The sequence below is a fragment of the Myxine glutinosa genome, chromosome 1 (genome assembly GCF_964187855.1).
Source record: "Myxine glutinosa chromosome 1, kmMyxGlut1.1, whole genome shotgun sequence".
In the NCBI taxonomy this organism is placed as follows: Eukaryota; Metazoa; Chordata; class Myxini; order Myxiniformes; family Myxinidae; genus Myxine; species Myxine glutinosa.
The window spans coordinates 358,610,729-358,630,166 of record NC_136261.1 but is presented as its reverse complement, the minus strand read 5'-3'; the positions used below and the strand labels follow the sequence as shown (position 1 = coordinate 358,630,166).

Genomic DNA, 19,438 nt, shown 5'->3' with positions numbered 1-19,438 from the left:
GAAATACAAGTTTTCCAACAAATTTCAGAATCTTCGACCTTTGACCTTTGAAGGTCACAAAGGTCAAAGTTTTAAAGTTGTCGGAATCGAACCGAATTTTCGGTATTGTGTAGCTAACTAACCTCATAACTGATTATACATTATTTTCTATCTCACTTCAAGGTCAGTAACCTTCGTTTTGACTTTTCCGGGCCTGGCCTGTCCGGGCCTGTTTCGGTTATAGTCTGTCCTTTGTCATTGAATACCGCTCGCTCGTGAACCATCGTCGTCTCCTGACTTGTACAAATCTATTTCTGTGCCTTCGTAGAGTATCTAATACAAACTAGGACTGCACTCAGTAGAGAGCACACCTCCGCCAGGCTGAACAGTTTATGTTTTGTATCCACTGATAAGCCGGATCTGGATTTGGACCTGAACCAAAATCGAATTAACTTGTTCTCGTCACCAAACCAACTCGTCCACCAAGTTTAGTCGTAACTCGTCCATAATATTTTTAACTATCATGTTATATAATCGCTTTTCGCCCGATCTCTCAATGGTGAAGAACGACTTCAAAAATCAAATAATTATCGTATCCGAATCCATATTCAGATCTTCACCAAAATCAAATCGATTCGTCCTTGTCACACACCCAATCTATCCACCAAGTTTCGTCCAAATCCGTCCACAACTTTTTGAGATATCCTGCCGTGTATCGTTTTTAGCCCTATCTCTCAATCGTGAAGAATCACTTTAAAAATTCTAGTAGCCGGATCCGAATCCGGATCTTCACCAAAATCGAATAATTTCGTCCTCGTCACATACACTACATCTCTGCCAAATTTCGTCCGAATCCGTCCACAACTTTTTGAGATATTTTGTTCAAAGACAGGCAAACAGACAAACAGACAGGGGTGAAAACATAACTTCCATCCACATTCGGTGGCGTAGGTAATAAAATTCTACTCTTCAGGGTAGTCACTTGACAAACGGATGGAAAGGATGGAAAATCCAAGTTACATTAAAAAATTGCTGTCATCTATCTATAATTCCAGTAATCTCTGTGTGTGTGTGTGTGTGTGTGTGTGTGTGTGTGTGTGTGTGTGTGTGTGTGTGTGTGTGTGTGTGTGTGTGTGTGTGTGTATGTGTGTATGTCTGTGTGTTTGTCTGTGACCGCTGTTTCTCGACAACCACGGGTCCGATATACTTGAAACTTGCCAGGTATATTGCTGGGGACCCGAGGATGTGCCTTTTCAAGGTTTCATATTAATCGGAGAAGTAGTTACCGAGCTATGTCCAAAAAACGATTCAGCCAATCAGAGAGCAGCGAGCTATCACGTGTGCCGAACGTGGCGAACAGACTCTGCCTCGGACGGCACATTTGAGAGCGTATTCATTTATTTCACGTTGGCAAACTATGTTGGCGTTAAACTATGTTTTAAAACTAATTAAAACTAATTTGCGATTCATCGTAACTGCGATATGCGACCTTCCGGACAGTCAAATGAGGACGTCACTTCCGGACTTACGGATAGTCATAGTGACGCTGAACGTGGCGAGCAGACGCTGCCTCGGACGGCACATTTGAGAGCGTATTCATTTATTTGACGTTGCAATCTGTGTTGATTGTTGTAAGGTACGATCGATTGTAGTACATACATATTTATATTTTGTACATATTCATTACGGGCACGTCACGGGTACGGGTACGGTACGGGTACGGTTCCGGGTACGGTACGGGTACGGTTACGGGTACGCCACGTACGGGCACGTCCTAGTCTATCTATAATTCCAGTAATCTCTGTGTGTATGTTTGTTTGTCTGTGACCGCTGTTTCTCGACAACCACGGGTCCGATATACTTTAAACTTGCCAGGTATATTGCTGGGGACCCGAGGATGTGCCTTTTCAAGGTTTCATATTAATCGGACAAGTAGTTACCGAGCTATGTCCAAAAAACGATTCAACCAATCAGAGAGCAGCGAGCTATCACGTGTGCCGAACGTGCCGAACAGACTCTGCCTCGGACGGCACATTTGAGAGCGTATTCATTTATTTCACGTTGGCAAACTATGTTGGCGCTATGTTGGCGTTAAACTATGTTTTAAAACTAATTAAAACTAATTTGCGATTCTTTCGCTTTCCTGCGCGTTTGTGCACGTTATGGCGATTTCTTTACCAAACTCCGCAAGCCGTTCGCTTTGGACCAAACCATTTCATGTAAATAGAGGGGGGGGATTGTCACCGTACTCGCAAGCCGTTCGCTTTGGACCAAACCATTTCATGTAAATAGAGGGGGGGGGGGGGGGGATTGTCACCGGACTCGCAAGCCGTTCGCTTTGGACCAAACCATTTCATGTAAATAGAGGGGGGGGATTGTCACCGTACTCGCAAGCCGTTCGCTTTGGCTTTGCGAATGGACCAAACCATTTCATGTAAATAGAGGGGGGGGATATAATTTTAGATATATATATATAGTACGGGCATGCCCTAGTCTAAATAACTCGTGGTCCTCTAAAAAAATATAAAAAAACCCGTCGTTTACGTGAGATGTTCATAAAGCGCTTTAAATTAGGTACAATAGCCCAAGAAATGCCAACCTTTTGTATTTATTTTTTTTGTATACAAGATCGAGGCTCGTGTAAGAGCCAACATTAATCACACACAAAAAAAAAACGGACACAAAAAACATACAATAGAGGGAGCGGGAGACAAGATGGGGGAGAGAGAGGGAAGCACACAAGTACAACAGCAGAGAACAGGGACAACGGAAGATCTGTGGGAGGGAGAGGGCTTGGGGGGAGGACACATGGGAAGGGGTGGGTGGGGGGCGTGGTGTAAAACACATAATCCACATGGACATTGCTCGGACTTCCAGGAAAGAAGTTAGAATTTCAAAAAAGTGGATCTGGGGTGAATTAACGGGGGTAGAAAAGATCAAGGTTTTGGATGGGGGAAGATAAGAGATGGTGGTGAACAGCTGTTTTAAAGACCTGGAGGGAGGAGTGGGATTGAAGTGAGTGAGGGAGTTTGTTCCAGAGGCGGGAGAAAGAGGCATGAAAGAGTGAAGGTGAGCAGAGAGTCTTGATTTTGGCAGTTTCACCAGAAGAGGGTTGCTGGCAGATCTTGTGCGACCTGCAGGAATATTTGAGGGACAGAGCACAGACAGAGCTGGGGGAGCAAGGCCGGAGAGGAGTCGCTAGAAGACAGAAAGACCACCAACCTGCCTGCGGTGAGTATGTGAAAGGCCCTCGGAGATAGCGTCATCGCGGGAGATTCCAATGATTCTGAAAGCTTTGGTTTCAACAGCGTGAAGACGAGCTAGGTGTGAGGCAGGAACACCGGCCCAGAGGGGAGAACAGTATTCCATTGAGCTGCGGATGAAAGCCTTGTATGTGGTGAGGAGCTCAGGTGTGCCAAGGAAGGACTTCGCACGATGGAGGATGCCCAGTCGGCGACTGGCTTTGGAGGCCAGCTTGGAAATGTGGTTTTCCCAGGAAAGATCATGGCAGATAGTGAGACCCAAAAGCTTGAGTGACAGAACTTCTTGGAGAGGATTGTTCAGAAAGTAGATGGGAGGGTTGTCCAGTCGGTCTTTTCGGAGAGACATCGTAAGAGTGTGAGATTTGTCAGGATTGAAAGACATGTTCCACTTGTTTGACCAGTCTGTGATTTTGTCCAGGTCTGCAGAGAGTGAGGAGGCTGCAGACTGCCGATCTGAGGGATGAGGAACGGAACGGCAGAGAGTGGAGTATTTTCACTACATAAATAATTCTTCAGAAAAATTCCGAATTGCCATATCTTATAAATAATTTTAAGTGTTTGTTTGTTACTCTATCACGACTGGAGCGTAGCACATAGAGGCCCCAAATTTGTGGTTGAAGTACTCCAGAATCTGGGCAAGGTTTGAAGCTATCGCACATCGGCATTGACCTCCATTTTGAGGCTTCTATAAATTGTATTTTGGGATGTGGGGTCAGGCAGTGCTGCCGCCAGCCCACAAGCAAAAGGTAACCACCAGGAGGCCAATAACTCCATTGATTTTCAATATCCAACACGTACAGAAAACACCGCTGGGTAAAGCTCACCAGGCTGGGCATCACCGGGTGCCCCCCTACCCCTACCCCTACCTTCTCCCCCTAAGTACAGTGTATAGTAATATATTCATAAAATAAAGAATAAGTTATGTCAGCATTTCTTGGAGAACATTTTGTGAGAACAATTTGAAAGTCCCACATATATTTATTTTACCAAAACAGGAACCATAATCTAATAGCATAAACCTGAGATAAACATAGTATGAGAAATACCACAAGGTAAAAATAAAGTTCTTACTTTTAGAATCATCTTTCATGAGATTTGATGATGTTCTCATCCGATTCTTATCAGGTATCTAACAGAAATCAAAGGAGATTGTTGTACTGGACAGAGTATTCCTATTCTACCTGAATATTGAATCTGACGCTAACCTTTACACCTTAGCTATAAGCTTGTACGCAGTTTCACACCAAGTCCAATGTCATTTCACAGTGCATTGCACATGAATGTGAGACTAATGCATGCATGGAATGCTCAACCTCCCAAAACATGTTGGAGACCACAGTTTGTGCGAGTTTCAAACACGCAGAGCAAAACATAAGAAAGAAATGGTAACTTTATATTAAACCTATCTGAAGCTTGTACTGGAGCTCAAACATAAATCGTACACACGACAGACGTTGGTAGACATCGGTGTACATGTACATGACTTACAAGAACATGAGCAGACAATGGACAAACACGTGTGGTGTTAGGAATTTGAACCTGGGTTCTCCTGGATTCTCTCTGCCCTGGATTGTCTGTGCTGGACGGGATATCCAAAGACCCCCGGGGGCGGCCAGGGTAAGGGTTTACCATAAATCATGGCCTAACATAGCAAGCAAGTTGGTAACCAATATCTTGTACGTCTAAGATAGCAAGATGTCTTATTGTTGTTTAAGTTTGATCGATTCCGTGTTACACGGTAAAACAAACGTTTGGAATTTTTTAGCTGTTTCGTTGACAAACTATAACCACTGGAGTATGTTGGCAGAACGTTGATCGAGGTATGATAACTGGAGAGGGAAACAAGGCGAAGCTAACGCTCCGGGCGTTAACCGTTCTTCAGACAAAAGAAAGATGGGATAGGGGCAAGGGTTGAGGAAGGTGGTAATGAGTCAGAGCTGGGTTATGGGTTTGGGGTCATGTGGGGTGAGAACGACTGATTTTTATAGGGCGAGTTGGGGTTCAGCGGCTAAAAGCCAAAGAGACTGGGAGAAAAGTGAAAATAATAGGGGAAAACAACAAGACGACAGAAGAACGTTAGATAAATAAATAAACAAAACAACTTCTAAAAGTGCCACAAATAAAGAAACAAAAAATTAAAATAATCTATGTAATAACATGCTTGTTCGTCCAGCCATCTGTAACACTCTTTCCACCCATTGGATGGCTAGCTGGCTTGACTCCACCCACAATTGGAACCTGAAAAATCACACAGCCGCCATGTTGGTGCTATGCGAAGCCAAAGACATCTTCGGATCAGTCATATTCACAATCGCCATGCCCTCCCGATAAATATTCCCTTCAGTGTAAATGGACCAAAACGACTGGTAAAAGCATCATCAAATGTCAAAAGGTCGGAGTCGATAGGAATCACGGAACTTGTTAATGGCACAGTAAGTATAGGCCTCAGGATTCAGTCCGAAGGCTTCAGGCCTCTGGTGTCGGCCTATGGCCTAGTGTAATTGGAATCTTTCCGAGCTATATAACCACAATGTATTATATATGCACTTATGCAGTGGGCATGTTTTTCCTTCAACCCTGGGTTATTATTTATTTTTGGGATTGATCGACGCTGCAGGCTGTTACCTATACACTGCCCAAATAGTCATGTGGCATTCTCTCAAGCAAGGGGTTTGCCAAGGATGTTATGCAGGTTCCTTGCTATTATTTCCAACTATTTTATCTGAAACATCTGGACCAGGTCATTTATTGGGTCATTTATTGGCACAATTAGGCTGCACATGGTCATTTGAGAGTTGCAATTCTACGGAGTTTCCGCATCATATCTCACGGGATTGTGGGTTGGACAAGTGACCATGATGCGTCATGACATGTACAAGCCATGCATTTGCTATTTTGATCATGGTTGCTGTGAAGCCGGTGATGGACAACATGATATGGGAGAGGAAAGAGTTGAATATTTCGCTGTTTCGATGAGGAAATGAAGAAATAGTCGTGGTAAAAAAATATTGGCACCCTTGCACTTTTTTCAATTAACTCACAATTTTCTTTAAAAATAAGTTGAAATTGACAAAAGTATTTGGTCTTCACAATTATTTATTTCAGTGTTAATATTACAGAACCATTGTTTTTTATTCAGAACTTAACATATCCTTTAAAGTTTCAGAAAATAAAAAGAAATGGCATTGACAAAATTATTGACACCCTAGACTTAATATTTGGTAGCACACACAGCCTTTGGACAAAATAACTGCGCTCAAGCGCTTCCTATAGCCATGAATGAGCTTTCAACACATCTCGACTGGCAGTTTGGCCCACTCTTCTTATGCAAACTGCTCCAGTTCTCCCAGATTTGAAGGGTGCCTTCTCCCAAATGCTGTTTTCAGATCTCCCCACAGGTGTTCAATGGGATTTAGATCTGGACTCATTGCTGGCCACTTCAGAACAGTTCGCGTTTTGTCTTGAACCTTTCCTGGGTGCTTTTTGAAGTGTGTTTGGGGTCATTGTCCTGCTGCAAGACCCATTGCCTTAGACAGAGACCCAGCACTGGGTTGAACAATGTGCTCCAAAATGCCTTGGTAATCTCCTGATTTCATGATGCCATGCACACATTCAAGGCACCCAGTGCCAGAGGCAGTGCTGCAACCCCAAAACATCACTGAACCTCCTCCATGTTTAACTTTGGGGAAGGTGTTCTTTTCTTTGAAGACTTCGTTTTGTTTTCTGTAAACATAGAGATGATGTGCTTTACCAAAAAGCTCTAATTTGGTCTCATTTGTCCACAGGACATTCTCCCAGAAGGATTTTGGCTTGTTCAGGTGTGTTTTGGCAAACTCCAGTCAGGCTTTCTTAGCAGTGGGGTCCTCCTGGGTCTCCGACCATAGAACCCCCTTTCATCGAGTTGGCAACGGATGGTGCGAGTTGAAACTGTGTTGAAGTTTTGTGAAAAAAAAAATTGTTGAAAAAAAAACCTTGTGTCTGAAGGTCAGCTTGAATCTGTTTGACAGTTGATCAGGTGCTTTCTCCACCATTCAAACAATCATTCGCTGCAATCTTTGATCAAGTTTTCTCTTGCGGCCACGTCCAGGGAGGTTGGCTACAGTGCCATGGGCCTTAAACTTCCTGATAACATTGCGTACGGTGGAAACAGGAACATCAAGGTCTCTGGAGATGGAATTGTAGACTTGAGATTGTCAATGCTTGACTACAATCTTGTGTCTGACCTCCTCAGACAATTCTATAGTTTTCTTTATTTTCTCCATGCTCAGGACGGTGACACAGTGACACAAAACAGCAGAATGACTCCTTTTATCGATTCAAACTGGTTGAATGAGTGATTTTTATATTGCAGACACCTGCAACTCACCACAGGTGAGTTCAATTCCAAAGTAAAGGCGAACCACCTGCTTGAAATCTAATTATTTGTAGCAATTTCTAAAAGGTGCCAATAATATTGTCCGGGCCATTTTAGGATTTCTGTGTGGAATAATAAGCATTTGCTTTTATGAGTGGGAGGAGGGGGGGGGGAGAGGGGGAGAGAGAGTTGGGGGGGGGGGGAGTGGCGAGAGCAAGGATGGGACATAGTTGAGAGGGGGATGTTTAGCCTTTGCTGGGGGGGGGGGGGGGGGGAGGGGAGGGGGGAGAAGTGATTAAGGACTTTTGGTGGGAGTTCAGATGGAGGGGGGAGGGTGTTTGAGGGGTTGGTTGTGAGGGGTGGATTGGGAGGGGGTTTTGAGACGGAGTGGGGAGTGAATTTAAACATTAGGGTTGGTAGGGGGATGATAACTTGGGGTTGGGAGGAGGAGGTTGAGGACTTGGGGTTGGGAGGCAGAGGTTGAGGACTTGGGGTTTGAAGGCGGAAGTTGAGGACTTGGGGTTGGGAGGTGGAAATTGAGGACTTGGGGTTGGGAGGCGGAGGTTGAGGACTTTGGGTTGGGAGGCGGCGGTTGAAGACTTGGGGTTGGGAGGCAGAGGTTTAGGACTTGGGGTTGGGAGGCGGAGGTTGAGGACTTGGGGTTGGGAGGCAGAGGTTGTGGACTTGGGGTTGGGAGGTGGAGGTTGTGGACTTGGGGTTGGGAGGTGGAGGGTGAGGTCTTTGGGTTGGGAGGCGGAGGTTGAGAACTTGGGGTTGGCAGGCAGGTTGAGGACCGGGTTTGACTAAGGGAAATTGTCAGAACTCACAATTCATAATTTGTAAACACGCGCGCCTCGCGGGGAAAGGATGGGAGTCCGGAGGGAGTGGTGGGAGGTGGGAGGAGGGAGGGGGAGGAGTGGGAGGAGGGAGGAGAAGGAATGGGGTGGAAATTCAGAGGGAGGGGGAAAGAGTGGGAGGAGGGAGGAGAAGGAATGGGGTGGAAATTCAGAGGGAGGGGGGAAGGAGTGGGAGGAGGGACCTGGCGTTACCATTGCTAGTATAGTATATAAACAAATAATGACAAGTAATTAACTTAAAACCTAAATTTAATATTACAGAAGCAAATGTCTGCAACTAAAATTGAAAAGCAAAACCCTTTACGTCAAGTATCGTATTCCAGTGAAAGATGTAATTGTATTGCAAATATTTACACCACATATCAAACCACAGAAAAGCTAGATTATATTGGCAATACTTATCGATTAATTTTGGAGATTTTTTTCATGTTCACCTTAATCACAATTTCTCTGAAAGCCTGTGCTGCTAATCTGCTCCTGGAGTGAACGACCAATATTAAGGAATCATGAAGGATGTCTGACCTCCAGTAGATGAGTAGAGACACAAGAAGAGCGAGGCAGAGGAAGGTAAGGGCGGACACAACGAGCAGTGGGACAAAGACGCCACTGACGGGGCCAGTGCGGCCTTCAAATCGAGACTGCAGACTCATGTTTCCTGCAAAGAGAGAGCGTGGTTTTACAGGAGGCAAGTCATGTCAAACGCTTTAACCACTTTGTGGCTGTTGCAAAATTTCCCCTTGCAGTAAAAATAACTCGGGAGAGTCCCTTCTTGAACCACAACCCCAAAATAAACGTTTCCTAACTTCGATAAATGGAGATGGGCTGGACGTATGATGCGCACCGCACAATTCCTCTCAAATTGCATGCAAATTGGCATTGACCCCATATTTATATTCAAGGCAGATGCTTCCATGAGCATTCAGCGGTCGCGTTATATCGGGTGGGACGTTCTGCCTGCATCACACAGGGAGATCACTAATTGGGCCGAAAACAAACTGCGATCAGCAGGACCATCTGCTGGTCTACCACCAAAAACATTTGGCAATATGGCGGCTTGACCACCGAGCTGTTTGCATTATCTATTTTAGAATTGTCGTTTCCGTGGTGATGATACAAACGATACCTCAAGAGTATTGCCCCTTTTTGAATCATTGTCATGTGATACATAGGAAGGGAAAACAAAAACAATGTGTATGTATACAATGAAACAAATCCACTTCCTGGTTATTAGTCCCCTACCGGTGTACACCGGAGGGGACTATAGGTTTGCACTCCGTCCCTCCGTCTGTCCGTCCGTCATGCAAAGAACAGCTTTCCGGACTTTTTTTTCTAAACGCTTAATGCTAATGATTTCAAACTTGGCACATCGTTTCCTCATGATAAGATACAGATCAAGTTCGAACTTCACGACGTTTCGATCATTTTTGACAACGTTATGGCACTTTGAACTTTGGGAATTTCCCCAACAGTTTTCCGGACTATAATTTGGAGTGCGGTAAGTCAAAGCTGTTAATATTCCTTGTTTTAACTCCAATTTACATTGTTTCCACTTTTAGTGAGAAGTAGGGGTCTGTGCAACCATTCATAAACTTTATTTCGTGCGAATTGGATAATTTTTAGCCGGGTTACCTCAGATGGGCTGGACTCAATGAGTTGGTAATTATATAATTCACACATAGTGCAATACGTGCAGGCTGCTCCACGGAGTGACCTTGCGAGCTTATTTTAACTCCGATTTACATTCTTTTTCCCCTTTTAGTGAGAGGTAGGGGTCTGTGCAACCATTCATGAACTTTATTTGGTGCAAATCCGATAATTTGTAGCCGAGTTACCTCAGACCGTGAGTTGGTAATTATATAACTCACACAGTGCAATACACAAGACTGCCGGTAGGGGACATGTATTGCAGCGCAATACTCAGAATGCTTGTTTTACATAATTTTTGATGCTGGTGCATATAAAACAAAGCAGAAAGACAGAGGCAAAAGAACAAAGTGGAGTCATTCCTGCCCAGGATCGTAGTAGGATATCTCGCCTAGGGGTAATTAACCGCAATGTTCAATTGGCGAAGCCATTGAGGACCGACTCATTTTTCATGTGGTGTCAAACTTTTGGACGCTATTCTCAGGGGTGCAGCAATCATCTTCAGTGTTACACCGAGGCGTATTGAAACTGCAGATCTATTAAGGTGGCGGAACTGCTCCTTTCCCAGGACAATTTCCCAAGACAATTGGAGACCTTAAAAACCCTCAAGTATAGGGTTGGCTGCTCATGGATCCTATAAACTGCACAGCCCAGTCGTTGCGGCTTCAGATGCGCAGCGTTCCATCGACAGCGCAACCCTCACCATGTCTCTTTGGCCTCTTTCATGACAAGAATACAAGTCCTCACATTGAGGATACAACCCCCAACCATAATAACGACCAATCTTCCCCATTCCTCCCTGCTGCCTCGATTCGTCAGGGAAGTGCTATCACGGTCAGAGTGCCGATCGGTCCCCATGGTGGTCTGTCTCTCTCTGTCTGTCTGTCTGTCTCTCTGTGTCTCTCTGTGTGTCTCTCTGTGTGTCTCTCTGTGTGTCTCTCTGTGTGTCTCTCTGTGTGTCTCTGTCTGTGTGTCTCTGGGTGTGTGTCTCTGAGTGTGTGTCTCTCTTTTTTTTTTTTCTCTTTCTCTTTCTCTTTTTCTTTCTCTCTTTCTCTTTTTCTTTTTCTTTCTCTCTTTCTCTTTTTCTCTTTCTCTTTTTTCCTGTATTTTTCTCTCTTTTTCTGTCTTTTTCTCTCTTTTTCTCTCTTTTTCTCTCTGTCTATCTCTCTCTCTCTCTTTTTTAACTTTGTCATGGCCCTGACTTCGTGAAGGTGAGGGTACACCATCTTGGATGTAGGGGATCTCTGGGTCGCTCCTGCGAGATCGAGCAGCTGTCTCCGTGCTGCGGAATTGTTCGAGAGAACTGTCCAGGGGCTATGGAACAACAACACCAGCCAGGTTTGGTGAATTTCTGCCCAACCGTTTAAGAGGAGATAACCTGACGGACAGACAGACAGACAAGGGCAAATTCCAATATCCCACGTTTTTGCACAAAGCGTGGGGATAACAAGCTAATAAATAAGAGGCAATACTTTTGAGGTAGCCCTCGGATTTATGTTGCAGCGTAAGTAATCGTTAGTATCGGCTTGGTGCCTGTAGATTGGCCCTGTAATTATAAAGCCTCAGCTGTTTAATCGGATATCAATTTGGATTTGGCTATTTATTAGACGATGACTAAAATTAATGGTATTAAACCGCAACCTGCAGTAGCATGAGCATCGGTGGATGTAAGGTCCGTTCAGTCGTGGAAGGGTGAAAACCCAACGGGTTAAATTTCCCATCCATCCACAATGATAATTTCTTATGGGGCACTTCCCCTCATCCCATATGGTGCTCGGGAGGGTTTATCCTTATTGGAGCATGGGATGTGGACTGGCGCTGGTTGCATCGGTAACATTTAGTGCCCAATGCAAGCTGCCCTGAGAAGGTGATGGTGGACCTTCTTAGGACGGGCAGTCAATGTTGCCTCCAAGGCAGCGTCCCCTCAGGGAATAAAGTAAGAAAAAGATTCCACATTACCACGACGTGTCTCATTTAGGGTCATCTATTTCTTATGTAGACAAAAAGTGGTTTCATTCATTTTTACACATTTCCTTTCCTTTCCTTTCCCATAATGTCAAGCACATTACTATTCCGTCACCTCTTGCAATTTCTCTCTACGACTCCAACCACACCCTACAACCCTCAGTCTTTTCTTTCTTCCATTTCCTTACCTTTTCTCAATTTAAATTTATTTTCTCTTCATGTGCTCCTCCCCCAACCCCTACACCCCCATGTGTACATAATTTTAAAAAAAAAGATGACCCATCAAGACAATTCAAGATGTTCAATAGTAGTCTATTGAACATCAATCACCAATCGGAGAAGGTTAACGCACATGGATCAGTGTATGGCATGATGAACGTGATTTGACGTAAACACTTTGGTTAGTACAGTGCATGTAGATGCAAGCAATGAAAGACAGGGTGGTGTAAAAGGTGATTTCATTTACATTTGGTGATACACGGTGAACCGTTGTGCCCCCAACATTTTTTCTTGGTATAGAAAATGTAGCAACAACACGAAGATGGTTAACAGTCCGAATGCAGTAGAACCTCGATAATCCGCATCAATTCCTTCGCAAAAACTAGGCACCCTGGCCAAATTCCAAATTCCTGCCATAACCTACCAGGACCACTGCATCGGTGGCACAGACGCTCCCCCAGCCAAATGATGTCGCTAAAAAGAATAAAAATGTGCATCAATCATACTCGCCAATTCACTTTTCTAGGCCGCACGGAGTCAAAGAACATGAAAACGGAAGAAAAAAACCCGATGTCACTAGTACTGATAATCCACTGATCGTATTACTAGGTTGGACAGAGGTAATAGAAGAGTGAAAAGGTGTCTTAATATTTACACCTGCTTTAAATGTGGTGCACATGAGAGCTCGATCTCACGTGACTGATGTGAATAAGAGCATTGACCAATGAGGACCAGGCTTGTTCGATGTTTGTTTTACTACGTACCAATTATCGAGGTTCTATTGAATCACAAATATCTGATGATGCAAAACTTTCAGAATGCAGAAAAATGTACAACACGTTGCATCAAAAGCATGCATCCGGTGACGAGACGGCAGGCCGCCTGGACAGGTTAGAACGTAGGCAAGACACAACGAGAAAGATGAAATGGATCGGTGAGCAGGTGGAGATGGACAGGTCGAGGTGGGCATGCCAAGCTGGACAGGCCGAGGCAGAAAGGTCAGGTGGAACCAGGAAGAAAAGGCAGAATAAATGCCCACCGGAGATTGAAGGAAGTCAGGAAAAAACTTTAACTTGTACATAGGGACTCAATGTCGTCCATGTACAATGTTTCTGGTATATAATAGATGACAAAATGTTGTAGAGGGAACAGCTTACACATCATTTTTTTTTTAAAGATCTTTCAACCTGCTGCCTCGAACTGTGGATTGCCTCGGCCCACTCCCCCTTACCTCCGCCTTTCTCTGACAGAGTCAGGTTATCCATGCCTTGTGGAGTTGCCTCACCGGTGTTGTCTGGGCCTTGTCCAACTGCAGAAACTGCAACACTGCCAAGTGTCCCTGAAGAGAAGGATCTGGTGTTTCCATCTCCACCATTTTCCATCGAGTCTTCCCCTGCTGCAGCAGGCTCTTCACCTTCAGTAACTTCTGGTGATCCAGCCTTTGTAGGCCACACCGTTTGACCGACTGACGCTCTCATGTCTGGATCCCTGGAAGCACTTTCATGTGATCCTGAATATCTCCCATGGCCTTCCCACCACCTGGCATCTATGCTACCCAACTCATCAACCGACAACGTCACCACCAGGGAAGAGTCTGAACCGTCAGCGGAGGTTGATAAAGCTGCATGGGGGGTTGTTGCAATCGGTGCCATGCCCTCAACGGGCGCCGTTGAACTCTCAGAAGCTCGAGAGGGAGTTGCAGAACTGAAAGGGAAGTGGCGTGGAGTGTTTTGCGGTGTTACCTGCAATTCACGTTCAAGCGGATGTACAGGCAATGGGGCTACAGCCCAAGCTGGAGGACTTGTCGCACCAACAGCAAAGTCTACAGAGGGGGCGAGAGGGAAGAGCGTCTGTAGGGATGTAGGAACAGGGTTTGTTTGCTTGTTTCCCAATGAAGAGCCCATATCTGTGGTTAAATGATTCTTGCTACGAGGTGGCGTTTGATGCCATGCCTCTGCTGGATCAAAAGATTGTACAGGTGTCGAAGCTCTGACGTGATTTTCTGAGGGTAACACTGCCAACAGTGCTGCTTCACGGGAGTATGGTTTCGTTTTAACTTTCATTGCAATTGGAGATGTGGCAGGTGAGAAAGTGGACTTCGGCACATGTAGATCCCATGCAACAAGGCCAAAGGTTAATGCTTTCCTAGGTGTAGTTGAGAATTCTGAATCCCTTTGGAAAGCTTCATCCTGCCCCTTTCCAGAGGGTTTGTAAAGTACTGGGTTAATACTTGAATGCACATCATGTTGCAGGCCAAATATTGTATTCTCTGCCACGATTGGTCTGTGATTGTTTTTGCCTCCATTCTGATAAGAGATTGCTGATGGCGTTTGAAGAACCAGTCCATTATTGTTGTATGTGCTGGAAGAACCTGCCAGTTCTGTAACACCAGGCATTTTATTAGATCCACGAAGACTCTCCTTAGGCCCTACAGAGGGTCCTGCAAAGCTCTGAAGGAGGCTTCGTGTCTCTGATTTTACAGTTGGCACCATGGCAACAATCGTTTGGTTACCTGTATCCTCGGCTGTGTGAACAGCCTCGAGATCGGGCGAATCGGCGCTGTTTCTGTTGTGGTCTTGCAATGATGAAGAGGGTTCCTGGACAGACAGAATTGTACATAACAGCATGTAAATCCATTTGCATACAGCATGTGGCATCATGCCACACAGGTGCATAAAGGAAATTGTGTGAGGATAGTGTAAGGTTGATGATGGTATACTGTTGATGATGGTATATGGTGGAGGGGTGGCGGAAGTGGACATCGCTGAATTGATGTGGAGATTTCTGAGATGACGTTGGGTATAAAATCACATTAATTTACTGTTTTGTATGAAGCCTTTGGTTTCAGGTTGTACCACTTGTGGAAGTGTGGCTGTGCCACTGATGCAATGCCTCGATACGAGTAAGCTGGTACTCATTTTGCCGATCTCAGAAGGATGACAGGCTAAGTTAACTCACCTAGTGTTAGTTAATGGCACGACAGGGGCTCAAACGCAAGACCTGAAGACTTTACCCAGCCACCTTGAAGAACAATGGTAAATGGTTATTCTTGGGGGAAATGCCATGGGCATAGAAAAGGCCCCTTTATATGGTATGTGCCATGTGGCAAACTTTTGAAAAGAAGGGACATTCCGCCAGATGATACTCGTAGAAAAGAGGGGACATTCAAGAAATCTCCTGTGCATGCTTAACTACCCTTGTGTTCTTAGGAGGAACCAAGTAATGCTCTAGAAAAGTTGATATAAAGGGGCGCAAATTTGATTCATCCAGCTGCATGAAGAAGTAAATGCATTTTATTTGCCAGTTGTAGGGCGCCCCTTTATATGAACCAAAGTACAGCGATCTTGCGTTTCCTCTCTGTTCACTCAATAGTCAAGTTAGTTTGGAATAAGAATCGCTATTAAATATTGGCATGCCATGTGACATCTGACAAACTACAACGCCTTGCATGAAAAGGGAACCTCAAGTTCAACGTGCCATATTAGACGAGCTCTGGGATCTCTCAGTATCTGCAGCGCCCATTGGCTCTCTGAAAGGACTCCACGGATTGGCCAGTAATATTGACATGAGTTTCTTTCTTACCACAACTGGGGGTGTGTTCAGTTACCAAGCAGCTAGCTAGCGCTTGCCAAGCCAGCTGTTCCTTATCAATGGTTTCAACTGAAGTGCTATAAAGCCACTTATGCGTATGATGATGATAACCATTCCTTTTTGCACCGTGACGATGCATAGGGCTGCTGAAGCAGTTTCCTTGGCTATTGGACACAATACTGGATGGGTCGCCACTCTGACGCAGGATACACGAATGGCTCATTCATCCCAGCAAGATGGTACTCAATTTGCCAACCTCGGAAGGATGACAGGCTGAGTCAACCCCCCTGGCATTAATTCAACGATCTACCGGGATTCAAACTCAGGATCCTAGGATCCCAAGCCGGCACCCTAACGGCTAAGCCAACACCAGGCTACGTATGCGTATAATCACTCCGGTTACACATTTTTGGCTCATTTAGTGGTGGCGATCAATGCTACAGCACTACAGTGGTGTATTCAAAGTTTCGCTTTTAGTTATAACAGCAAATAATGTGTGATGAGCATTCGTATGGTTTTACGTCAAACCTTATAGTATGAAGAACGAAATTGTATGACGAGTCTCTAAAAGTGGTTGACATGTATGTAAATGTGAAAATACCCCATGGTACACAATCCATGGTAAAACGTCATCCGGATCTCCATCTTGGCCTTGTGATTGGCTGTTTTTCACATCTGAAAGAATTTTTTTTAACGTTTCTGTTAATTGAATTGCAAAATCAAAACATGTGCATGAAAATGAGAGTGAGAGAGTCGGTTATGAACCAACATCACAAACTTGCACTCAAAACATCAGCTTTGCATATACTCAAGCTTGAAATATCAACAATCACATTGGACAACTTCTTTGGCCTTCAGGATTTTTAGGGACAATTGACTTGAGATGGAGTTTTTGTGAATTCAATGCCAATCTCTTAGATCTAACATATATTTCAGGTGAACTGACCTTTAACACCAAAGATGAAGCGTTCACTGGGTAATCCCAACAGGCTTCGGCAAACAGGAACCACTTGGATCTCAATCAGCCCTGAAGGAAGTGGTCCAATTATGGCTCCCTGAGAAAACACTGTGATCTGTTATTGAGTGTCCTTCTCCATTTCCATAATGGTCCACATCTCACCAGATTACAATCATGGTGTTTGCTGTCCCCCAAGCAATTCAACACAGCACTTACTCTCCACAATCATAAACACAGCAGTCGATGTACCCACTCATAATGGTTAAAGCATTCGCTCTGAGCCTGGGACGTCAGTGGCTCGAACCCCAGCCAAGTTATATAAAAACATAAAAAGTGAACGTTGGCATCATATTCAGATGATGAAGGCGATTTACGTGCTGCTTCCTTGCTCGATACGCAACATTTAAAAAGGAAAGAGCACGGACAAACAACCATAAGCAATACATGAATACTTCTCGAAGCAATACAGGAATCGAATATATATATATATATAATATATATATATATACTGTATATATATATATATATATATATATATATATACAGACTTGGCATTTAATATGGAATTTTTTTTTTGCGGGGGTGAACTTACTTTTCAAGATGTCTTAGAACCAAAAGTTCATTGGAATTATGTTGAAATTATTCTAGATTTTGATAATGTGACCTTTAAAATAAACAAAAACCACATTTGACATTTCGAAACAAATAAATTGATCCTTGAATGTGATGTAAACTGATATCGAACTCAATTCATGGACAGTACCTGTGTTAAACTTCTGTACGTTTTCCAGAAGTATCTCTTTATTTTGCACATTAGCCAAATATATTTTTAACAAAAACAAAAGTTAAATTACGACTGGGATTACGGACAATAAAATTACACTTCAGTACTTCGTGTAACCCCCACGAGCATTCAGGAGAGCACGTACACGTTGAGGCATGCTGTTCACGAGATTTGCCAAGGTTTGGACAGGAATCGCTTGCCATGCAGTGACAATAGCCTGCTGCAATTCACGCACAGAGGTCGGCTGCTGGAGTGCTGGTCCAAGTGGTCGATTTTACGCGTTAATTCTGCCCACAAGTTCTCTATCGGATTCATATCCGGGGACATGGCAGGCCACTCCATATGCTCGACACCACGGTCAGCAAGAAAGTGTTGGATCATGCGAGCACGATGAGGCCGTGCATTGTCATCTTGGAAGACAAAGTTTCCTCGAAAGGTTGCACGAGCAAATGGAAGCAATGTTTCTTCCAGAATGGCCCTGTACTTGAACTGGTTCAGGTTTCCATTCAGAACAACCAGGTCAGTTTTGCGCCCTGCATGAAAAGCAGCCCAAACGGTCACCCCACCACCTCCAGCTTGGACTCTTGGCACTATACAATCTTTGTTGTAGGCTTCATGCACTTGTCTGCGCATTCGGACGCGGCCATCTTGACGATAGACCAGAAATCTAGACACGTCACTGAAGATCACGTGATTCCAGTGTCCTGGCTGCCATTGACGGTGCTCTCTGGCCCACTGCAATCGGCGCTGGCGGTGTTGTCTGGTCAGGCGTGGCTTTCTCAGGGGACGCCTGGCACGATAGCCTGCTTGAACCAGTCGTTGGTTGACTAGCCTTCTGGATACAGGCACATTTGTCAGTTGCTGCCACTCAGCCCTAAGCCGACTAGCTGACTTGGTACGGCCATTGCAGACTAACCGGTGCAGCTGGCAATCATCCCTCCTTGTGGTTCTGTGGGGATGTCCTGGCCTCGGTATTGGAGTAGGGACACCCCTCTGAGCATTTCGTTTCAGGATCTTTGACACCTGACCTTGAGTGATACAATACTGCCGAACAATAGCACGCTGTTTCATGCCGTAATTTCGTAAAGCCAACACTCCATGACAAACAGCATTGTCGAGTTGACGGACCATCTCCAGAGGAAGCGGCAATAACTTTTGTAGACGTGGAGCAGTTGTTTTCCACTAATACAGAACGCAACAACCCTTGTATACCCGACTGTGAAGAAAATCATCAAATGCACCTGTCCGTACATTTTGCCACGCCACCTGTGATATAATCCTGTTGTTGACTTCTTGCTGCGACAGACAATCAGTGACATGGTTCTTTTAACAAAGAAATCACCAAAGTGTAAAAGAAACTCACCAGATCGATATACTGAGTTAAGAAAGTAAACCCAAGTCAAGAAAAAAAAAATATTCCATATTAAATGCCAATCTGTATATACTGTATATATATAAAAGCACATGGAATGAACACACAAACAACAACATCTATGTATATTAAAAGATCCTTTTTTTCTTGAGTTTTACTTCATTTTACATCCTCGTCGAGATTCACAGATCGACATGCAATATGTTTGTGCAGTACATCTTGTGTTTTAATTAAACCCTTCAGCAAAGCTACGTGTCAGCACACCTTGTAACAACAAAGTGCAAAGCCAAAGCCTCAATAACAAATGGGGTGGTAGTCTGATCTCTGAGCACGAATGAAGTTGCTAAAAACAAACTCAACCTGGTGTTGGAACATAGCAGGGGATATTGAAACTGAGGGGAGAGGGTTGTGTCATGCTGTTCACGATGATGTCACTTCCTGTGTGAGCAGCC

At 44.4% G+C, this 19,438-nt stretch overlaps 1 protein-coding gene across 1 annotated transcript in view; it reads right to left on the bottom strand.

Annotated features, from left to right (window-relative positions):
* The window catches only part of LOC137417514 (receptor-type tyrosine-protein phosphatase gamma), a 251,412-nt gene that overhangs the window by 86,864 nt on the left and 145,110 nt on the right, over positions 1–19,438 (bottom strand). The window contains exons 12-16 of the mRNA XM_078769966.1: positions 16,819–16,927; positions 16,474–16,547; positions 14,794–14,878; positions 13,513–14,103; positions 8,976–9,108 (exon numbers count right to left, since the gene is read on the bottom strand). Of these exons, the coding sequence (XP_078626092.1) occupies positions 8,976–9,108; positions 13,513–14,103; positions 14,794–14,878; positions 16,474–16,547; positions 16,819–16,927 (992 nt within the window). The remainder of the gene's footprint in view (positions 1–8,975; positions 9,109–13,512; positions 14,104–14,793; positions 14,879–16,473; positions 16,548–16,818; positions 16,928–19,438) is intronic.